The sequence below is a fragment of the Alexandromys fortis genome, unplaced genomic scaffold, assembly GCF_014885135.2.
Source record: "Alexandromys fortis isolate MF-2015 unplaced genomic scaffold, M_Fortis_MF-2015_v1.1 scaffold_57, whole genome shotgun sequence".
NCBI lineage: Eukaryota > Metazoa > Chordata > Mammalia > Rodentia > Cricetidae > Alexandromys > Alexandromys fortis.
This window is the reverse complement of record NW_026067941.1, coordinates 9,686,464-9,703,811: the sequence shown is the minus strand read 5'-3', so window position 1 is coordinate 9,703,811 and position 17,348 is coordinate 9,686,464. Positions and strand designations below refer to the sequence as shown.

The following is a 17,348-nucleotide window of genomic DNA, read 5'->3' as shown; positions in this document are numbered from 1 at the left end:
CCTTTTCTCCTTCCCCTCCATGACCTCCTGAATAAATATTCAACCTCACTCTGCATAGCGTGCTTATCCATGTCTCTGTCTCTTGCCTGCCTGCCATGTGTCTCCCTGCCTGGGACCAGCCACTGCTCGGGGGACTGATAGCCATCTCTGCCTGGGACAAGCTGCTCTCAGGGCCCACTGCCTACAGCCACATGGCCCGCTATCACCGTTTGGGGACCTACAGCATTTCTGCTGCCTACTGCCACCAGGGATCCTGCAGCATTTTTAATTTTTTAATTACAACATGAACTGGAACTGTTATGTAATTAAGAGACCCAGGATTTCATTCTGCTCTATTATTAAAATATTCCCTTTGTGTGTTATGTATTTTCTGTAATGCCAAGGCACTTAAAAGTGCAGAAACTTGGCTAATCCTGGAGGGGAGAATAACTGAATTGTGATTTCTTTGAAAAGCAATTCATGTTTGTAGTATAAAAGAGTGAAGCTCAAAGCATCCCACAAGCAAATTCACATCCGTTTCTCATTCTCTTTTTTTTTTCTTTCCCTCACTTCTAGCTCCTCTGTATGAGTTGCTGAAATCAAAGCTGCCCCCGGTTTGTCCACCTAGAAGTCTTTCTCCTCCATATGTTCTTCCTAGTATTAGTAACACAGGTCCCTGCAGGAGACTGAAGTCATAGCTCTTCCCCCACCCCAAGACCTTCCTCTTGGACAGTACCAGAAAATCAAAAAGATAAGCTTAAATTCTGCTTCTCCCATTCCACACAGGGATACAATGGGAAAGGGCATAAAACTGCAGTAGGGGAGAGTGTAATTCAGAAGAATAACATTTCCTGAGGATATTAGTATGGTAGAGTTGGAGGAATGGGGGAGAAGTAGCTGAGAACCTCATTGACACTACAGGTTCTCACTGGGCATGACCCTGCCATATAGTTGGTATAGAAGACTGCATGACTCTAATGTCATATTGGATCTCTGACCTAAAGAGAGACAATTCCTCTCTGTGTCCTCCCTGGATACTTCTGACTCCGGTTATGTAAGCCACACCACACTGTACACAGTAGATAATCAGATCAGAAGAAGCCTAGCCTTTCCTTCCTCCATGGCACCGTGCCTGGCACAATAGAGATACATATAAGTCCAGAGCTCTTCAGTGTCCATCTGCAGGAAATATGTTTCGGGCCCTGGGAGCCATGGCCTGTGTTCTCCTCTTCAGGCTGTTCTTATTCTTGGTCCTGGCAGCCTTTACCCAGGGCAAGCGCCTGGGCCCTATGTCTCCCCTCCGTTATTCCAGGTTCCTAGACCCTTCCCGTGCTGTTTTTCTGCGCTGGGACTTTGATTATGAGGCTGAGTTCATCACATTTGAGCTCCAAGTCCGAACAACTGGCTGGGTTGGCCTGGGCATCACAGATCGCTACACTTTTGTGGGAAGTGATCTGGTAGTTGGAGGAGTCCTTCCTGATGGCAATGTCTACTTTTCGGTAAGTCTAGGGATGAATAACTCCTGATGATAAATTAGTTCCTGTGTTGGGTTGAGGATGCTGCATGTCCGTAGTCTCCAGCTTCCACCCCAAAGATGAGCTCCTTTTCTGGCTTGAGGAAGGCTATGTCTAGAAAAGAATTTCATTCTCCAACACCTTCAAGCACATTGAATTCTGGTTGAATGTTTATCTCCCCTTACAAAGATGATCTGGCATTGTAATTTACATCATTTAGGCCAGTTACCTGTTAAGACTTTTAAGAAAGAAGAAGTCTTATACTGTAAGAGTCTAATAGCACTTGCCTGTTAGGTGCAGAGTAAACACAGGTCACTGGAGAAAATTCAAAGCTATTAGAGACAGTTTCTGTATCCAGTAAACTTTAGGCCTACTCAGTATGAAATTGTCTAATAATAGCAATGACAGAATGTGAAGCAATATCAGCATTGTCATGCTTCCAAATTCTCTTCATTTTAAATCCCATAGCATCGCTGAGGGCTGAAGTGGAATTCTATAACCCAGCAGTTCTCAGCCTTGCTAAAGCTGCAAAACTCACATATTCTAAGCTCACGACCACCTTTCTGAACTACACTTACACAGGGTAATGCTATCACAGTATGAGAAAATGTATAATGACAGTCTCATTAGAAAGAATGAATGGTACAGATCATTCAGAGAACAAGTTAGCCTCTGAAGGCGTCAATGAAGGATTGTTCGAATTTATGAAGCTCAGATTTGAAGAGAGAATAGTAAAGCCATGTGGTGAAACTCCAGCAGACATTTCTCTGTCCCCTCTGAAAGCACACCCATTTGAACAGTGGAGATAGCTGGCTTCTGCCATTTTAGCATACACCTGTTGTCCCAAAGCCTAACTGTTTAGGATCCTGGTTCTTACTTCTTAATGACCACTGGACCCTAGGACCAGCACCTTTTGGATGAAGACACTCTGGAACAGGATGGGAGTCAGGATGCTGAACTACTAAAGCTCACAGAAGATTCTGTCTCTACCACCATGCGCTTTTCCAGGCCCTTCCGATCCTGTGACCCACACGATCTTGACATTACGGTAATATATGGAAAAGAAAAACATATTTAGTCACAACCATTTTCTCCAAAGAAGATATAGTCGCCTCAATTCATGCAGTCAGTCACAAGTTCATGAGACTATTATCCTTTAGACTTCCTGGGTACTGTCTGATTGTGTCAACTCTTGAAAACCCAATCATTAATTGGCATGGTCCTACCCAATGACTAAGTGCCCATTCTCATCTCCCTGTCTTAAAGGACTCTCACCAATTCCATTGAACATCAGAGTTTTGATTTTAAATTTAGTTCAACCCTCTTATTCTGCAGGTGTAAAATTGCCAAACAAGAAAAATAGGAAGGGGTCAAGCATGACAAATGAGTTAACCTCAGTCAGAGGTAGAGCTAAAGCCAAACTAATCTTGTCTCAAGTTATTCCCATTCCACTGTGCAGATAAGCGGCACATATAGAACCCTGGATATAGGTTATATGCAAGGTACTTTTGAGTACCAAGCGCTCAATGCTCGTGGTTCCCATAGAGTGACACCATGAGGGTCCTGGCTGCCTATGGCCTAGATGACATACCGAAGATGAATCGGGAGCGTACATTTGTCAAGTCAATCTTCTTGCTACAAATGCTACAATACGATGATCAAGATGCCCCTGAAGACACCATCATCCATGACTTGACGATCAGTAATGTAAGACCTCACCACCACACTGCCTATCTGCCTCCACCTGTTTCCCTCTCCCTGCTCATTCCAGACCCCTTATCTTGAACCAAGTACCCACACATTTCTGAGAGTAACTTACCCTGAGTCCTCCTTGGCTCTCTGAGGAGGACCCATCTAGCCCTAAAATGAACCCTGTTCCCTCGCCTGTCCACACTCCTGCTTTGGGGGGAGCCTCACCTCCATTCCACTGGACTTTTGTGCACCTTTTCCCAGTTCCTCATTCCAGAGGATGACACCACATATGCCTGCTCCTTTCTTCCGCTCCCCATCGTCAGCAAGAAGCATCACATCTACAAGGTACGTGAGGCAAACGGTGAAGTCTGCCAAGGCAGGGAGGAGCCTGGAACAAAGTGATGGGCCTCTCATAGTTTGGAGATTCAAAAAGTTGCTGTAAGGAAATAACAGAGAAGGAGATGTGGAGCAGAGCCAGGTGGAGTTTGGTAGGGTGGGAAGCCGCATAATTTTTTGGGACCAGGACTAGAACTGCCAGCACTATTTTATTCATGCGGCAGATACTCTGATGGAGGATAGTAGATAGTAAGTTTTTGAAAAGAACAATTTCAAGTCCCATCGTGACTCAGAACTGTTAGTGTTTAGGAATGGAGTGGTCAGAGCAAGGAAGGTATGTAACTGTGCACAGTCAGAAAGTAGGAAAATTCAAGCCAGAGTGAAGTCAGTCATCTAACTTGCATTTGAATATTTTTAATTTAAGTCAAGTCCAAAAATATAATTTTCTAAGTTCCAAGGTATAGGGGGTCATTTTCAAAGGAAAAATTCAAAGGATGTGGCTACATATATACAAATTATGAATTGATTAAAATCACTAAAGAAAGTCAGACCCCTTGGAACGCCACTGGTGACTTAGCACTGTGAGCTGTGCTCCCAAGAAATGGATTCAAAGAGACAGGGGTTAAGAGAAGAGTCTAATACAGTTTTGGAGAGAGAAACAGATAAGAAGGAGAAACTCAGAGAAACGGAGAACGGCATAGCTTTTGGCGGGGGGGGGGGGGGGGACAGAGAATAAGAATTTGACAGAAAATATTGACTATCACCCACCCTCCCTTCTCTGTTCAGTTTGAGCCCTTGCTGGTGGAGCGCAATGAGACGATGGTTCATCACATCCTCGTGTATGCATGCGGCAATGCTAGTGTGCTCCCCATGGGCATCGGTGAATGCTATGGCTCGGACCCTGCCTTCTCCCTCTGCTCCCATGTCATCGCAGGCTGGGCTGTCGGGGGCCTTGTGAGTCCTGAAACAGGGGCATTTTGTGAAAAAGGGGTGCATGCTATTAGGCAACAGGCTAATTGAAGAGCTGGGGGCATAGAAATTCTGAAAGAAAGCTTAGAAAACCAGAGAAGAGCCAGAGGTTGGACCCAAGCCTCTTGTCTCTGGCCTTTCTCCCATCACTGCCATGTTTTCCTATCTCCACAGAGTTATCAATTTCCAGATGATGTTGGTATTTCTATTGGAACCCCCTTGGACCCTCAGTGGATTCGACTGGAGGTTCACTACAGCAATTTTCAGAACCTTCCTGGTGAGTATCTAAAGGACTTCTGGGAGGGAAGATGGTGAAGTCAACTGAGTCTTCTGGATATGGGGGACATGTGGCATACATGCTGGATCCTCTAAGTCACAGCCCGTTCCAGCCTTCCTGAACATTGTGACCCACCCCCGCCTTCTGAGACTATTTCTTTCTACTCTAGGCATACGTGATACCTCAGGGATTCGGCTATACTACACCTCACACCTTCGCAAATATGACATGGGAGTCCTGGAGCTGGGCATCTCAGTTTTCCCGATTCACTTTATCCCCCCGGGAGCTGAGGCTTTCCTGTCCTATGGGCTATGCAAGACAGAGAAGTTTGAAGAGGTAAAGCTGAGAAACACGCATTCCTTGAGGTTTCTTGTTCTCCATCAGAGCTCTGGTCTAATCCCTAAACTCACAAGCCTGAGCCACCAATTTAAAGAATGTTTGGAGCCCAGTGCTCAGAAAAACAACAAACCCAAATTATACAAGAGAGGAATGAGTCAGGGTATTCAGGGCAATAAAGGCAGGATGGTTCAAGGGAAATAGCAGAGTGAGTGGGAAAACCTGGAAAGGGGATGGACAGAACGCAGTGGTCAGAAGGCAGGGAAAAGGGCTAGAAATACTGTCTTCTGGTCGTAGCCAAACCAATGCAGCCATGACTTCAGAGCAGCAGTGACTGCCTGCAGTGAGCAAACTCAAGACTGGTTCCATCAGCTGTCAGATGTATGGGGTCCTACTTTCTCCTGCTAAGCTACTGATTTCTGATGGGTCAAAAGAGAAAGTCAGTCATTGGGTTTTCACTGCAGATCCGGCAGGATCCAACAGATAGTTCCAAACCCATGGTCTCACAGGTGATTCTGGATAAACTCAATGAGTACTCCAAAAGGAAAAGAAAAATTAATGTGAATCTCAGGAGAGAGCTTGTAGGGAAGAAGGTGGGTAATAAGGTTAGCAAAGAGATTTAGAGTGGGGAAGACAGTTATCAGAATACACTTCATACGTGAAACTGTGGAAAAATAAACTCAATAAAATTTAAAGGCGAAAAATTAAGATAGCAACTCTTAATCAGAACAAGAAGAAGATGCTATCAAGAGTCAAGGGAAAAAAATAAAGCTAGAGGTCAGAGTTCTTGACCAATCAGGTGTACCTTCTCCTTGTTACAGATGAACGGGGCCCCAGTATCTGACATATACGTATATAGCTACCTGATCCACACCCACTTAGCTGGCCGCTCCCTGCAAGCTGTACAATACAGGTAACAGAAAAGCTAAAAACTTTCTCTTCTGGGTATGGGAGTAGTTTCAGATTCTGCATAGTATTCTATCTGGTTGAGAATGAGGGGCTAGAATAGAGATGAGTGGAATAGGCTGAGCAAGAGGAATATTTTATGTTTATTTCAAGAGCTATTTGCATTCACTGAACAAACCCACATATTGCAAATTTATTGGTCAGACCCTCCCTGCTTCATCTTCTCATCACTGTCTTTCTGCTCCTCTCTCCTTCTAGAAATGGAACCCAACTCCAAATAATATGCAAAGATTATTCATATGACTTCAATCTGCAAGAGACTCGAGACTTACCTCAGCCTGCAGTGATTAAGCCGGTGCGAACCTAAGAGGGGGCAACGGCTGCAGTGAGGGAGAGAGCAGGATCATAGTTCACTGTTAAGCCAGAAAACAGTAGGATTGTCTGGGTCTCTCTTTGGCTTACTCTCAACTCTCATGTTTCCCTGTGAATAGGGGGACGAGCTGCTGATCGAATGTAACTACCAGACCTTGGATCGTGACTCCATGACTTTTGTAAGTGTCTTTCTCCACAGCGGTGCCATTGACTGTAGTCCTATGGGAGAGCTGCATCCTGGCTTTAACTATCTGATAACTCCGATTGTTACAGCTTATACCTTCCTCTCTTCTGTGAAATTTTTTGTGTTCTTACATTTCCATGCATCCAAGATTGAGATTCCCTACACTCTTCTGTCAGTGACCCACTAAGACCATGAGAGGATCTGTTAAAGCATCTCTGTCTCATGTCAGCCAGGAAGGTGCCAACACCATTAATGAACTTGACCATTACTGCCCTGGGTTTAATGTCAGCATAACCATTTCGCAGTTTTATGATCTAGACAAAGCATCAAAATCATGTTTACATTCTAAATTCATAAAGAAAGAGTAATAATACTAGCTCATAAAATTATTGTGATATGCTGGGTAGTGGTGGTGCATCCTTTTGATCCCAGCACTTGGAAGGTAGAGGCAGGTGGAGCTCTGTGAGTTCAAGGCCAGCCTGATCTACAGAGCAAGTTCCAGGATAGGAAAACCAAGGCTACATAGGAAAACCCGCTCTTGAAAAAAAAAGATCAAAAATATTATTGTGATAACTGCTTAACACATATAGAAGAATGGATCATCGTGTCTCTTGTAGTAGGTAGATGCTTACTTAGAGCTAACTATTGTTACTGTGATTGTGAGGAAACCCGACAATTTTATATAGGGATGAATTCAATGCTTCAGAAATGGTTGCATGCTTTTAAGGAAGAAAACATGGCCATAAATATAATTGTAAAACAAGACAGAAAACATCAGAATGGAAAAATGGGGATGAGAGTTTAGAAATATTTCAGGGAACATAAAGTGATATAAGGAACTTGTGATATCAATAAGTGAGTCCTCAGAACTGTGATCTGTAAGTCTACCCCTAAATAAATAACCCTTTATTATACTCAAAAGAAAAAGTGAGTCCTGCTCTAGGTACATAGCGATGCAGAGTTCTAGAGAAGGATAGAAATGAGAAAGTCATCCATCAAAAAGGAATGCAGGATGTGTGCATGAAGAATGATGAGCTTGCATGGATGTTAAGGAATGAGGGCATACACATGAAGTAACTGAATGAGGTTGAGGGATTTGAGACTGCCAAGAGTTCTTAAAGCATCTTCTCGAAGACGATGCTTCCTGCCTACAAGTCTCAGACAGCAGGGTTGAACTGTCAAATTATATTGGCATGTCAATAATAGAAGGGAATAATAGGCTGAGATTTGTTATATGCAACCAACTAATTTGTCATCAAATAGATTATCTTCAAAAGACAATAAGAGGCCACTGGAGTTCATTGAGAAGGGTCATGAGAGGGTACAAAATACATATTATATTATATTTTATTACATTAATTATATTATATTATAAGCAAATGATATGACGCTGGACAGAAAGAGATTGCAATACAGGCAGGTGGGTGACTGACACTAAGTGCAAAGCAGGCAGTGTACCCCAAACCAGGGTGAATGGGGTAGTTAGCAGTGGAAATGTAGAGAATAAGGAAGATACATGGAATAACTTTTTGAGAAGTAATATCAGCATTTGTTCAATGACTGGAAAGAAAACAAAGCATAGGAAGAGATGTGGCAGGGCATACTGAGCTGACCTCTTATGTTTGGGAAGAGGAAAAGGTCTCTGGAATAGTGACAACCTTTACAATGTGTTGCATGCCTATTCCCTCTCTACATGCTTTTATATACTTGTTTCTCCCTCTCTCACCTTTTCCAGGGAGGTCCCAGCACCATTAATGAGATGTGCCTTGTCTTCTTCTTCTACTATCCCAGAATTAACATCTCCAGTTGCCTGGGATACCCTGACATTATCTATGTGACCAATGAGCTGGGAGAAGAAGCCTCAGAGTGAGTCATTCTGGAATCTAAAACCCACAAGTGTGGGAAGGGATATTGAAAGGACCTGGGGAAGGAGCAAAAGAAGTGTCATTCATTCCCCCCAAGCTGGTGAGCTAGGAGCCCTCAGGGGATGGCCTAATCATCCCCCTGCAATCCTCACTCTTGCTCTTTCCAGTGTTTGCTCAAAAAGCTCTGACCACAGGAGTTTTGTGCGAGAGTTTCTGTATTAGTAAAGGCACAGTAAAGAGGAGCAGATGACAACTGACCCTGGAAAGTCAGATACCATATGCACAAATTTCTCTATCCTGCTGCACTTGAACACTAGTTTACAGTCATGTTCAAACTTTTAAGTAAGTACCCACCCTTATAAGACTCTAATAAGAAGCAGAAAAAATCCTTAATAGACACACTACAACTTCAGGGCAATTGCAAGTTCTCTGAAGGCAATTCATCAGCCTTCCAGACCCTATGGCACCCACATGAAGATCCACATCCTTAAAGAACAACCTCTTTTTCGATGTCCTTAGTTTTCTCTGATATGTTGCTCTTGCCAAACTCACTAAGAATATCAGCTTAGCTATACAATGTACATGTAGTTCTTGCCAGCGTGTTTTCAACCTATTTTGTCAGAGGGGCATTTCACCAATGATTACTCCCAAGTCCCTGTCCTAATAACTCTTCCATCCATAGGAATCCCATGGAGAACCTGATGGTCCTGAATAATGTTGAATGGACACCAGAGAACATTAAAAAAGCAGAGAAAGCTTGCAAGGAGTCCCAGCAGACAGTGCTGATCAAGACTATTGATGTGCGTGTCACAGGAGACACTACCTTGCATGGTTGGGAAGATGGGATTGGGCAAGACAAAGAATGGCGGAAGCAAATGGCAATAATAGGAATTGGGGAAGGGACTCAGAAGAAGCAGAAAGACAAGCTGTTGCTGCCCTGCATTGTAGATATGGTTGGAGCCTCTCAGTTAGCTCATAGGACAGGAATGATAAAGTTTCAATGAAAGGAAAAAAAGAAGGAATTTTTCTGAACTTACTCATTTGTCCCATCTCCTTCAGGAAGAAGTAGAAAATACAACAGGTTGGATTCCTGATATTATCCCAACTCCTCGAGGTCCGTGCTTAGAGTCCTCTGGAGGCAAAGTGGAACCTCAGGACAAGACCCCTGCAGGCTTCAGGGCTGCACCAATGGCCCTCTCTGGCTCCAATACTGCCACCCTGAGGCACCTGCCTCTGGTTGTTACCTTGTTCCTGCAGGGTACACTCTCGTGGCTCCTTGCCATGTTGCAGACTGGAGTATGATTCTGTCTCCTCATGCCACCTACTCCCCTATCACGAACCACAGAAACAATCCCTTGATATGACCCCTCTAAAAGACATTTGTCTGTGCCATTTTTGATAAACGAAACTATGACACTGCAGACTCTCGAATTTTATCTACAGTTCACTTTCAAGTTATTCTTAAAGCACAACCATTGATACAATCACATGTTGTCTGAGAAATTCTGCCTCCAAGTCTGAATGTTAGATGATGGATCCACTTTCTAAGAGTTTTAGTGCCCTGCTTCCTCTCAAATTGATGCTGAGTGGGATGGGACTTGAGTGCAGAGGTAAAGCATTGTAAACCCCTTGGCACAAGCATGGCCCTTGAGAAAGCTATTACTTCTCTTTTCTAATGATATTTTGTGTCCAGTTCTTTCAGAGGCAATGTGACTATGCTAGAAGTATACTAGAGAAGAAAGGGCAATTTTTCATAATGGAAGGGGCTCTGTGTACACAGGAATAAATTTTGAATTATTACATTAAATAGAATTCAACTTGCTTCCTTTGACAGTCTCTTTTGTTTTAATCTTTGGTCCATGAGAAACAATTTGGAAGCCTCTTGAATTGCCAGGTTAAAGCATCAGGAGGCTGTGGTTGCCCCAAATACAACTTCTTTATTGTTTATCCTTCCACATGTTACATTGTCACATATAAGTCATTCAGTGTGAAGATCCTATTTGGGAAGGCAGGTTGAAATGAGCTCTGAGCATAAGTAAAAAGCAAAGTAGAGAAAAATAAGTCATTATCCCCATAGCATAACACCTGTTGAAGATCTCCATGGGAAAAGAATAGATGAAGTATAAACCTTTTGTGGAGTTTCAGTGGTTACTAAAGGTCCAAGGTGCTCACTTAAGATTTTCTGAAAACCATGTCTATGAATTCTTAGATTCACTTTGCCAATCTATGGGTTGCCTTGTTCATTATGTCCTCAAGAAGTCACCCTTACTCTGGATGTCTCAAGGTGTTTGGCATGATTTTAATCCCCTGGTGATCAAGAATATGATTTCACTAAACACCATCTCAAGCTCCAAGGAATGTGGTCTAACATTGTAGCTCTGCTTCCTGATAGAGTGCTCCCTCTTCTCACACTGGCGAAGTGTACTAAGGACATGAGATATAACAAGCTCGTCATTACAAATGCCATTACTGGAATATGACAATATTCAAAGCTTTTGCCCTCAGAATCTACAAAATACTCAGCTCCTGAACTGATTAGAACCACTTCCCATCCTCATGATATGTAAGCAGAATATCTTGCCACCTTAATCAAAGAGAGTTTTCCAAATTCATATCTCTTTAGAACATTTTCCTAGACCACTTGTACTACTGCCCAACAATTCAGTAGGCAGACTTTCAAGGAAGTCCTGACCCATATGCTAATGTCCTGGAAGATGTGGTATAAGGAACCTTAGATGGGGTGGAAATTTTAATCCATGTGGCTCTTAAAATCTATTTTCCTCTGTTGTATTTTATCTAGGCACACTAAAAGATCCTGGATTTTAGATTCAAGGGGACACTGAGGCAGATTGTCCTTTTGTGAGAGAGAATATTAGAAGCGTTATTAATATCATAGAGTACAGCATGGGGTGTTGGGGTCAGACCCTTTTTATAGGTTTTAGAGGGGGGCTTTATGACTCACAGTTGATGACTGGCCTATTCACTGCTTGTAGTCAAGCCATCTCTGACTCTAGGAGGAGAGTGGTGGGAGGGTGATCCTGCATTCCCAGCAGGGGAGAAAGACATCCTGCTTTTGTGTCTTTAAAACTTGTGATTTAGAGTGTGTGAGGTCATTTAGTTAAGGTGTACTAGTTATAGGGGTGGAGGGTGAACTATTAATATCCCTCTGATGTTTTCATCTGGTAGCCTGGGCCTGGAAACTTGTTTGCAGAAGCGAGAGTTAGAATATCAGTCATAATCTCAGACCTGGCCAGCACATCTACCTAAGTAATGAGCTTTAATTTCATTGGGAGATCTTATCTTAAAATGAGATGGAAAGCAACTAAGAAAGACACTCCATATTTACCTCTGGCATCCACATGCATGAGGTATNTATGATCTCGTCTTTGTTCAAATGGTTGTAACTTGTGTATGTGTTCCCACATGCACATGCGCACTAATACAAAACCATGTACATATGCATACCCACAAGAAACAAACAAAGCAAACTTTCAGGCCCACAATCCACACCTAAGTTTGTAATGCCAAAAATGTAGCACATTAAACTCCTATTAGTGAAGATAAAAGTAACGGAATCCATGACATTCTAGAGAGATAAGTTCTGTTTGGGTTGGAAGGAACAGGCAAGAGCCATATAATCCTGAATATATGATCTCGTCTTTGTTCAAATGGTTGTAACTTGTGTGTCAATTACAAGAAACAAGTATAACTGATGAATCTATCTTCTTCATACAGAGTGCCGTTGAGCATTCCAAAGCACAGAACCTCTGTCATGGCAGGTCAGAACGCCAGGAAAATGTTTGTAGAAGGGGAAGGGATGTTCATGTAGAGTAAATCAAAGATTCTGGGGCTATCATTGGTAGAACTAACAAATACACGAGGATAGAAACAAGATACACTGTAAACCTAATGAAGTGGATTTCAAATTCTTTGGTCTCAGGATCTCTTTACAGTCAAATCCAGTGAAGATATTGAATTGCTTATGTGAGTTATTCCTGTTAATATTTATTGCATACAAAATTTAAATTGAGTCATTTACAAAGTATTTTATAAATATTTATTTTTGTTAATTAAAAATAACAACATATCAACTATATTAACATAAATAATACCTTTGTAAAAAATAGGCATATTTTCAAAGGCAAAAACAAAGAGTAAGAACATGATTTTTTTTTTACATTTTGTAAGTTTTTTTAATGTCTTAACAGCAAAAGCACCTTCTTCACAGCTGTTTCTGCTTCTTTCTGTTGCAATGCCACATTGGAGTCTCTGAAAAATGCCACTATGTACCAGTAAGATAACAAGAGCGAAAGACACAAATAACAACTGGTATTATAAACACAGACTTGATGCTATTGACTTTACAAAGGGTCCTGGGTACCCACAGATTTTATAACTACAGATTTCGAGAATACTTCTCAAGCCTTCAATAGTGCCCAATTAATTAGCTTAATTTGGCAATATCCGTGAATCTGTTGTCAAGGATAGAGAGTGATCTACCGAAGCAGCAGGCCAAAGATGAGTGGTAAATTTATATATCAACTATCAAGATCATTCAGGAATCTCTAATACACCAAAGGATAGACAACAATAAAATAACAAAATAAAGAAATAGGTGACCATGATTCTAAACTCCAATCCAGAATAGAGTGTCTCCTGGGGCTATGCCTACAGTCTTACCTCTGTCTGGGTAAGTTCTAATTTGTAGACATATCAGAGTTACTCATTAGTAGGAACAGTAGTGGCCTAAAGCTATCTCATAAGGGTAAATTCAAAATTCTAGTGTAGTTTGGCATCTATAAACAGATGTACAGGTTGAGTATTCCTACTCGAAAAATATAACACATTTTGAGTCTGCCACACTGCCTTTCTTCCCAGCACTCTGTTCTCTCTACTCCACCCACTTAAGGGCTGCCATATCAAAAGGCCAAAGCAGTTTCTTTATTCAACCAATGAAAGCAACACATAGACAGAAGAATCTCCTAGATCAGTAAGCAGTTGGCTGTGAGGTAACTTGAGTATCACCAGGACTCTCCGATATTGAATTAGGCCTTGTAACCCAAGAAAACAATAGGAGTAGTACTATATCAAAAAACCTATAGAAATAGTAGTCACAGAATGTGCTGTGTTACGGTATGAGGTACTACCATTGCAAGTGGAGGTCATGGACATATGTGTCATTTAACCAATAAGGTCATAGGTATAATAGCTAACATAAGAAATAATTGTGGTATACATTCAGACATCACGACCACCATAGTACCTTCTTGGGTAAAGTCATGTTTGGAATGAAAACATCTGCTATAATTAGACAAAAACTGTTCATGGCATACAAGTTATCTTAAGTCTATTCACAAACTTTTGTAGCTTTGTTTCAAAGAGTTTTTTGAGGTAATGATTCTGTACTGGGTGGTGTTCTAGCGCTACCAATGGCTCTCAACCTGTGGGTCTTGACCTCCACAGGGGTCACATATCAAATAACTTACATTATGATCAATAACAGCAGAAAAATCACATTGTGAAAAAGCAACAAAATAATTTTACGGTCGAGGGTTACCACAGTATGAGGAACTGTATTAAACAGTCACAGAATTAGGAAAGTTGAGAACCACTGGCCTAGACCCACTGAATGAGAGCATGGCACTACCACTACCATCGAGTGTGCAGCATCCCCAGAACTTCTTTCAGTAGCTGTCATTGTGGCAGGAACCACAGCAGTAGTGCTAACAATAGCAGGACTCTGAGAAAACGGTGTAGTTATTGGAGGAAGTGTGGTACTAGCTGCATTGTCAACGGTACTTGCTTCCGTAGCTGTGATTGTGAAATGAATCGCATCACTAGTGGCAGCAGTATGGAGACTAGTTGTTGGGAAATGTACTGGTTGCACTGTCAGCAGTACTTGCTTCCGTAGCTGTGGTTATGAAAGTAATCACATCACTAGTGTTAGCATTTGGAGGAGTTGTAGGAAAGGTGTAGCTATGTCGTGATAGTGGTGTTATTTGCATTATCCACAGCAGTTGGTTGAGGAGTTGTGATTGTGTAGGGAATGGCATCACTACTGTTAGCTGTAGGAGGACTTGTAGGAAAAGCTGCAGTTGTGTCAGGAAACGTGGTGTCGCTTGTACTGTCGGCAGTAGTTATTTCAGGACGTGTAGCTGTGGAAGGAATAGCATCACTAGTGTTAGCAGTAGCACTGGTAGGGAAAGGTGTAGTTGTGTTGGGAAATGTGGGGTGGGTTGTATTGTCAACAGTTGGTTCAGGAGTTGTGGTTATCAAAGGAATCACATCACTAGTGTTAGCAGTAGGACTCATAGGGAAAGGTGTAGTTGTGTTGGGAAATGTGGGGTGGGTTGTATTGTCAACAGTTGGATAAGGAGTTGGGGTTGTCATAGTAATCACATCATTAGTGTTAGCAGTAGGAGTCATGGGGAAAGGTGTAGTTGTGTTGGGAAGTGTGGGGTCAGTTGTATTGTCAACAGTTGGTTCAAGAGTTGTAGTTATCAAAGGAATCACATCACTAGTGTTAGCAGTAGGACTCATAGGGAAAGGTGTAGTTGTGTTGGGAAATGTGGGGTGGGTTGTATTGTCAACAGTTGGTTCAGGAGTTGGGGTTGTCATAGTAATCACATCATTAGTGTTAGCAGTAGGAGTCATGGGGAAAGGTGTAGTTGTGTTGGGAAGTGTGGGGTCAGTTGTATTGTCAACAGTTGGTTCAAGAGTTGTAGTTATCAAAGGAATCACATCACTAGTGTTAGCAGTAGGACTCATAGGGAAAGGTGTAGTTGTGTTGGGAAATGTGGGGTGGGTTGTATTGTCAACAGTTGGTTCAGGAGTTGGGGTTGTCATAGTAATCACATCTTTAGTGTTAGCAGTAGGAGTCATGGGGAAAGGTGTAGTTGTATTGGGAAATGTGGGGTCAGTTGTTTTGTCAACAGTTGGATAAGGAGTTGGGGTTGTCATAGTAATCACATCATTAGTGTTAGCAGTAGGAGTCATGGGGAAAGGTGTAGTTGTGTTGGGAAATGTGGGGTCAGTTGTATTGTCAACAGTTGGTTCAAGAGTTGTAGTTATCAAAGGAATCACATCACTAGTGTTATCAGTAGGACTCATAGGGAAAGGTGTAGTTGTGTTGGGAAATGTGGGGTGGGTTGTATTGTCAACAGTTGGTTCAGGAGTTGGGGTTGTCATAGTAATCACATCTTTAGTGTTAGCAGTAGGAGTCATGGGGAAAGGTGTAGTTGTATTGGGAAATGTGGGGTCAGTTGTTTTGTCAACAGTTGGATAAGGAGTTGGGGTTGTCATAGTAATCACATCATTAGTGTTAGCAGTAGGAGTCATGGGGAAAGGTGTAGTTGTGTTGGGAAATGTGGGGTCAGTTGTATTGTCAACAGTTGGTTCAAGAGTTGTAGTTATCAAAGGAATCACATCACTAGTGTTAGCAGTAGGACTCATAGGGAAAGGTGTAGTTGTGTTGGGAAATGTGGGGTGGGTTGTATTGTCAACAGTTGGTTCAGGAGTTGGGGTTGTCATAGTAATCACATCTTTAGTGTTAGCAGTAGGAGTCATGGGGAAAGGTGTAGTTGTATTGGGAAATGTGGGGTCAGTTGTTTTGTCAACAGTTGGATAAGGAGTTGGGGTTGTCATAGTAATCACATCATTAGTGTTAGCAGTAGGAGTCATGGGGAAAGGTGTAGTTGTGTTGGGAAATGTGGGGTCAGTTGTATTGTCAACAGTTGGTTCAAGAGTTGTAGTTATCAAAGGAATCACATCACTAGTGTTAGCAGTAGGACTCATAGGGAAAGGTGTAGTTGTGTTGGGAAATGTGGGGTGGGTTGTATTGTCAACAGTTGGTTCAGGAGTTGGGGTTGTCATAGTAATCACATCTTTAGTGTTAGCAGTAGGAGTCATGGGGAAAGGTGTAGTTGTATTGGGAAATGTGGGGTCAGTTGTTTTGTCAACAGTTGGATAAGGAGTTGGGGTTGTCATAGTAATCACATCATTAGTGTTAGCAGTAGGAGTCATGGGGAAAGGTGTAGTTGTATTGGGAAATGTGGGGTCAGTTGTATTGTCAACAGTTGGTTCAAAAGTTGTAGTTGTCAAAGGAATCACATCACTAGAGTTAGCAGTAGGACTCACGGTTATAGGTGTTGTTGTGTCAGGAAATGTGGGGGCAGTTGTACTGTCGGTAGTAGTTATTTCAGGAGTTGGGGTTGTCATAGGAATCACATCACTAGAGTTAGCAGTAGAACTTGTAGGGAAAGGTGTAGTTATTTCAGGAAGTGTGGGTGTGGAAGTACTTTCTGTTTCAGGTGTAGTTGTGACAGCAATACTGGTTGAGGGTTCAGTGCTAGATGCAGTTGTGTGAGGGCTTGTGGGAAATACACTGGTTGTATCTGGTGGGGGAAGTATAGGATCTCCATAAACCCAGATAATCTCTGTCATCTTTTCTAGGTTCACATTCTTTTCCGTCAGTTGAATTGTTAGTTTCTGCCAAAAGAAGATCATATTAATATATTAGAACTTATTAAGCATTGTATTGAAGTCACTGTGCAGCCTTTATCTTAGCCAAAAAACAAAAAAGGTACTCAATCTTCACAAAGTGTAAATGACACAAATCTCGCCAGGTTTTATTGGTCAGAGATCACCATGGGGAGGTGTTCTGGTGTAAGAAATGCTCTTCATCCCTTTCTTCACACTCTCTTATATCCAAGTCATATTGATTTCAAATATTCACAGTTGTGCTTAAATTTAACATTTATTTTGCTCTGTCATTTTATCATTAAATTACCTTTCCTGACAGCAGATTCATTTTGTGACCTTATTACTGTCACCCCTAATAATGCCTGACAAAGAGTAGGCATTAAATATGTTATAGGGTTTTCCAAAAATGAAACTCTGTGATTATTTTCTGCACCTAG

General features: G+C 42.0%; 2 protein-coding genes across 2 annotated transcripts; both read left to right on the top strand.

The window, feature by feature from the left end:
- Window positions 1-1,190: 1,190 nt before the first annotated feature.
- LOC126505162 (DBH-like monooxygenase protein 2) lies at window positions 1,191-9,732 on the top strand. Its single transcript, XM_050147916.1, has 13 exons — window positions 1,191-1,478; window positions 2,395-2,541; window positions 3,039-3,200; window positions 3,447-3,530; window positions 4,308-4,475; window positions 4,665-4,767; window positions 4,937-5,103; window positions 5,925-6,016; window positions 6,268-6,364; window positions 6,501-6,560; window positions 8,301-8,431; window positions 9,113-9,230; window positions 9,490-9,732. The coding sequence occupies exons 1-13, from the start codon at window positions 1,191-1,193 to the stop codon at window positions 9,730-9,732; spliced, it is 1,860 nt and encodes a 619-aa protein (XP_050003873.1).
- Window positions 9,733-13,548: 3,816 nt separating this feature from the next.
- On the top strand, window positions 13,549-16,907 carry LOC126505221 (keratin-associated protein 5-4-like). The gene is made up of 3 exons (XM_050148001.1): window positions 13,549-13,563; window positions 14,407-14,750; window positions 16,119-16,907. Exons 1-3 carry the CDS (start codon window positions 13,549-13,551, stop codon window positions 16,765-16,767), a joined length of 1,008 nt encoding a protein of 335 aa, XP_050003958.1. The 3' UTR covers window positions 16,768-16,907.
- The last annotated feature ends 441 nt before the right edge of the window (window positions 16,908-17,348 follow it).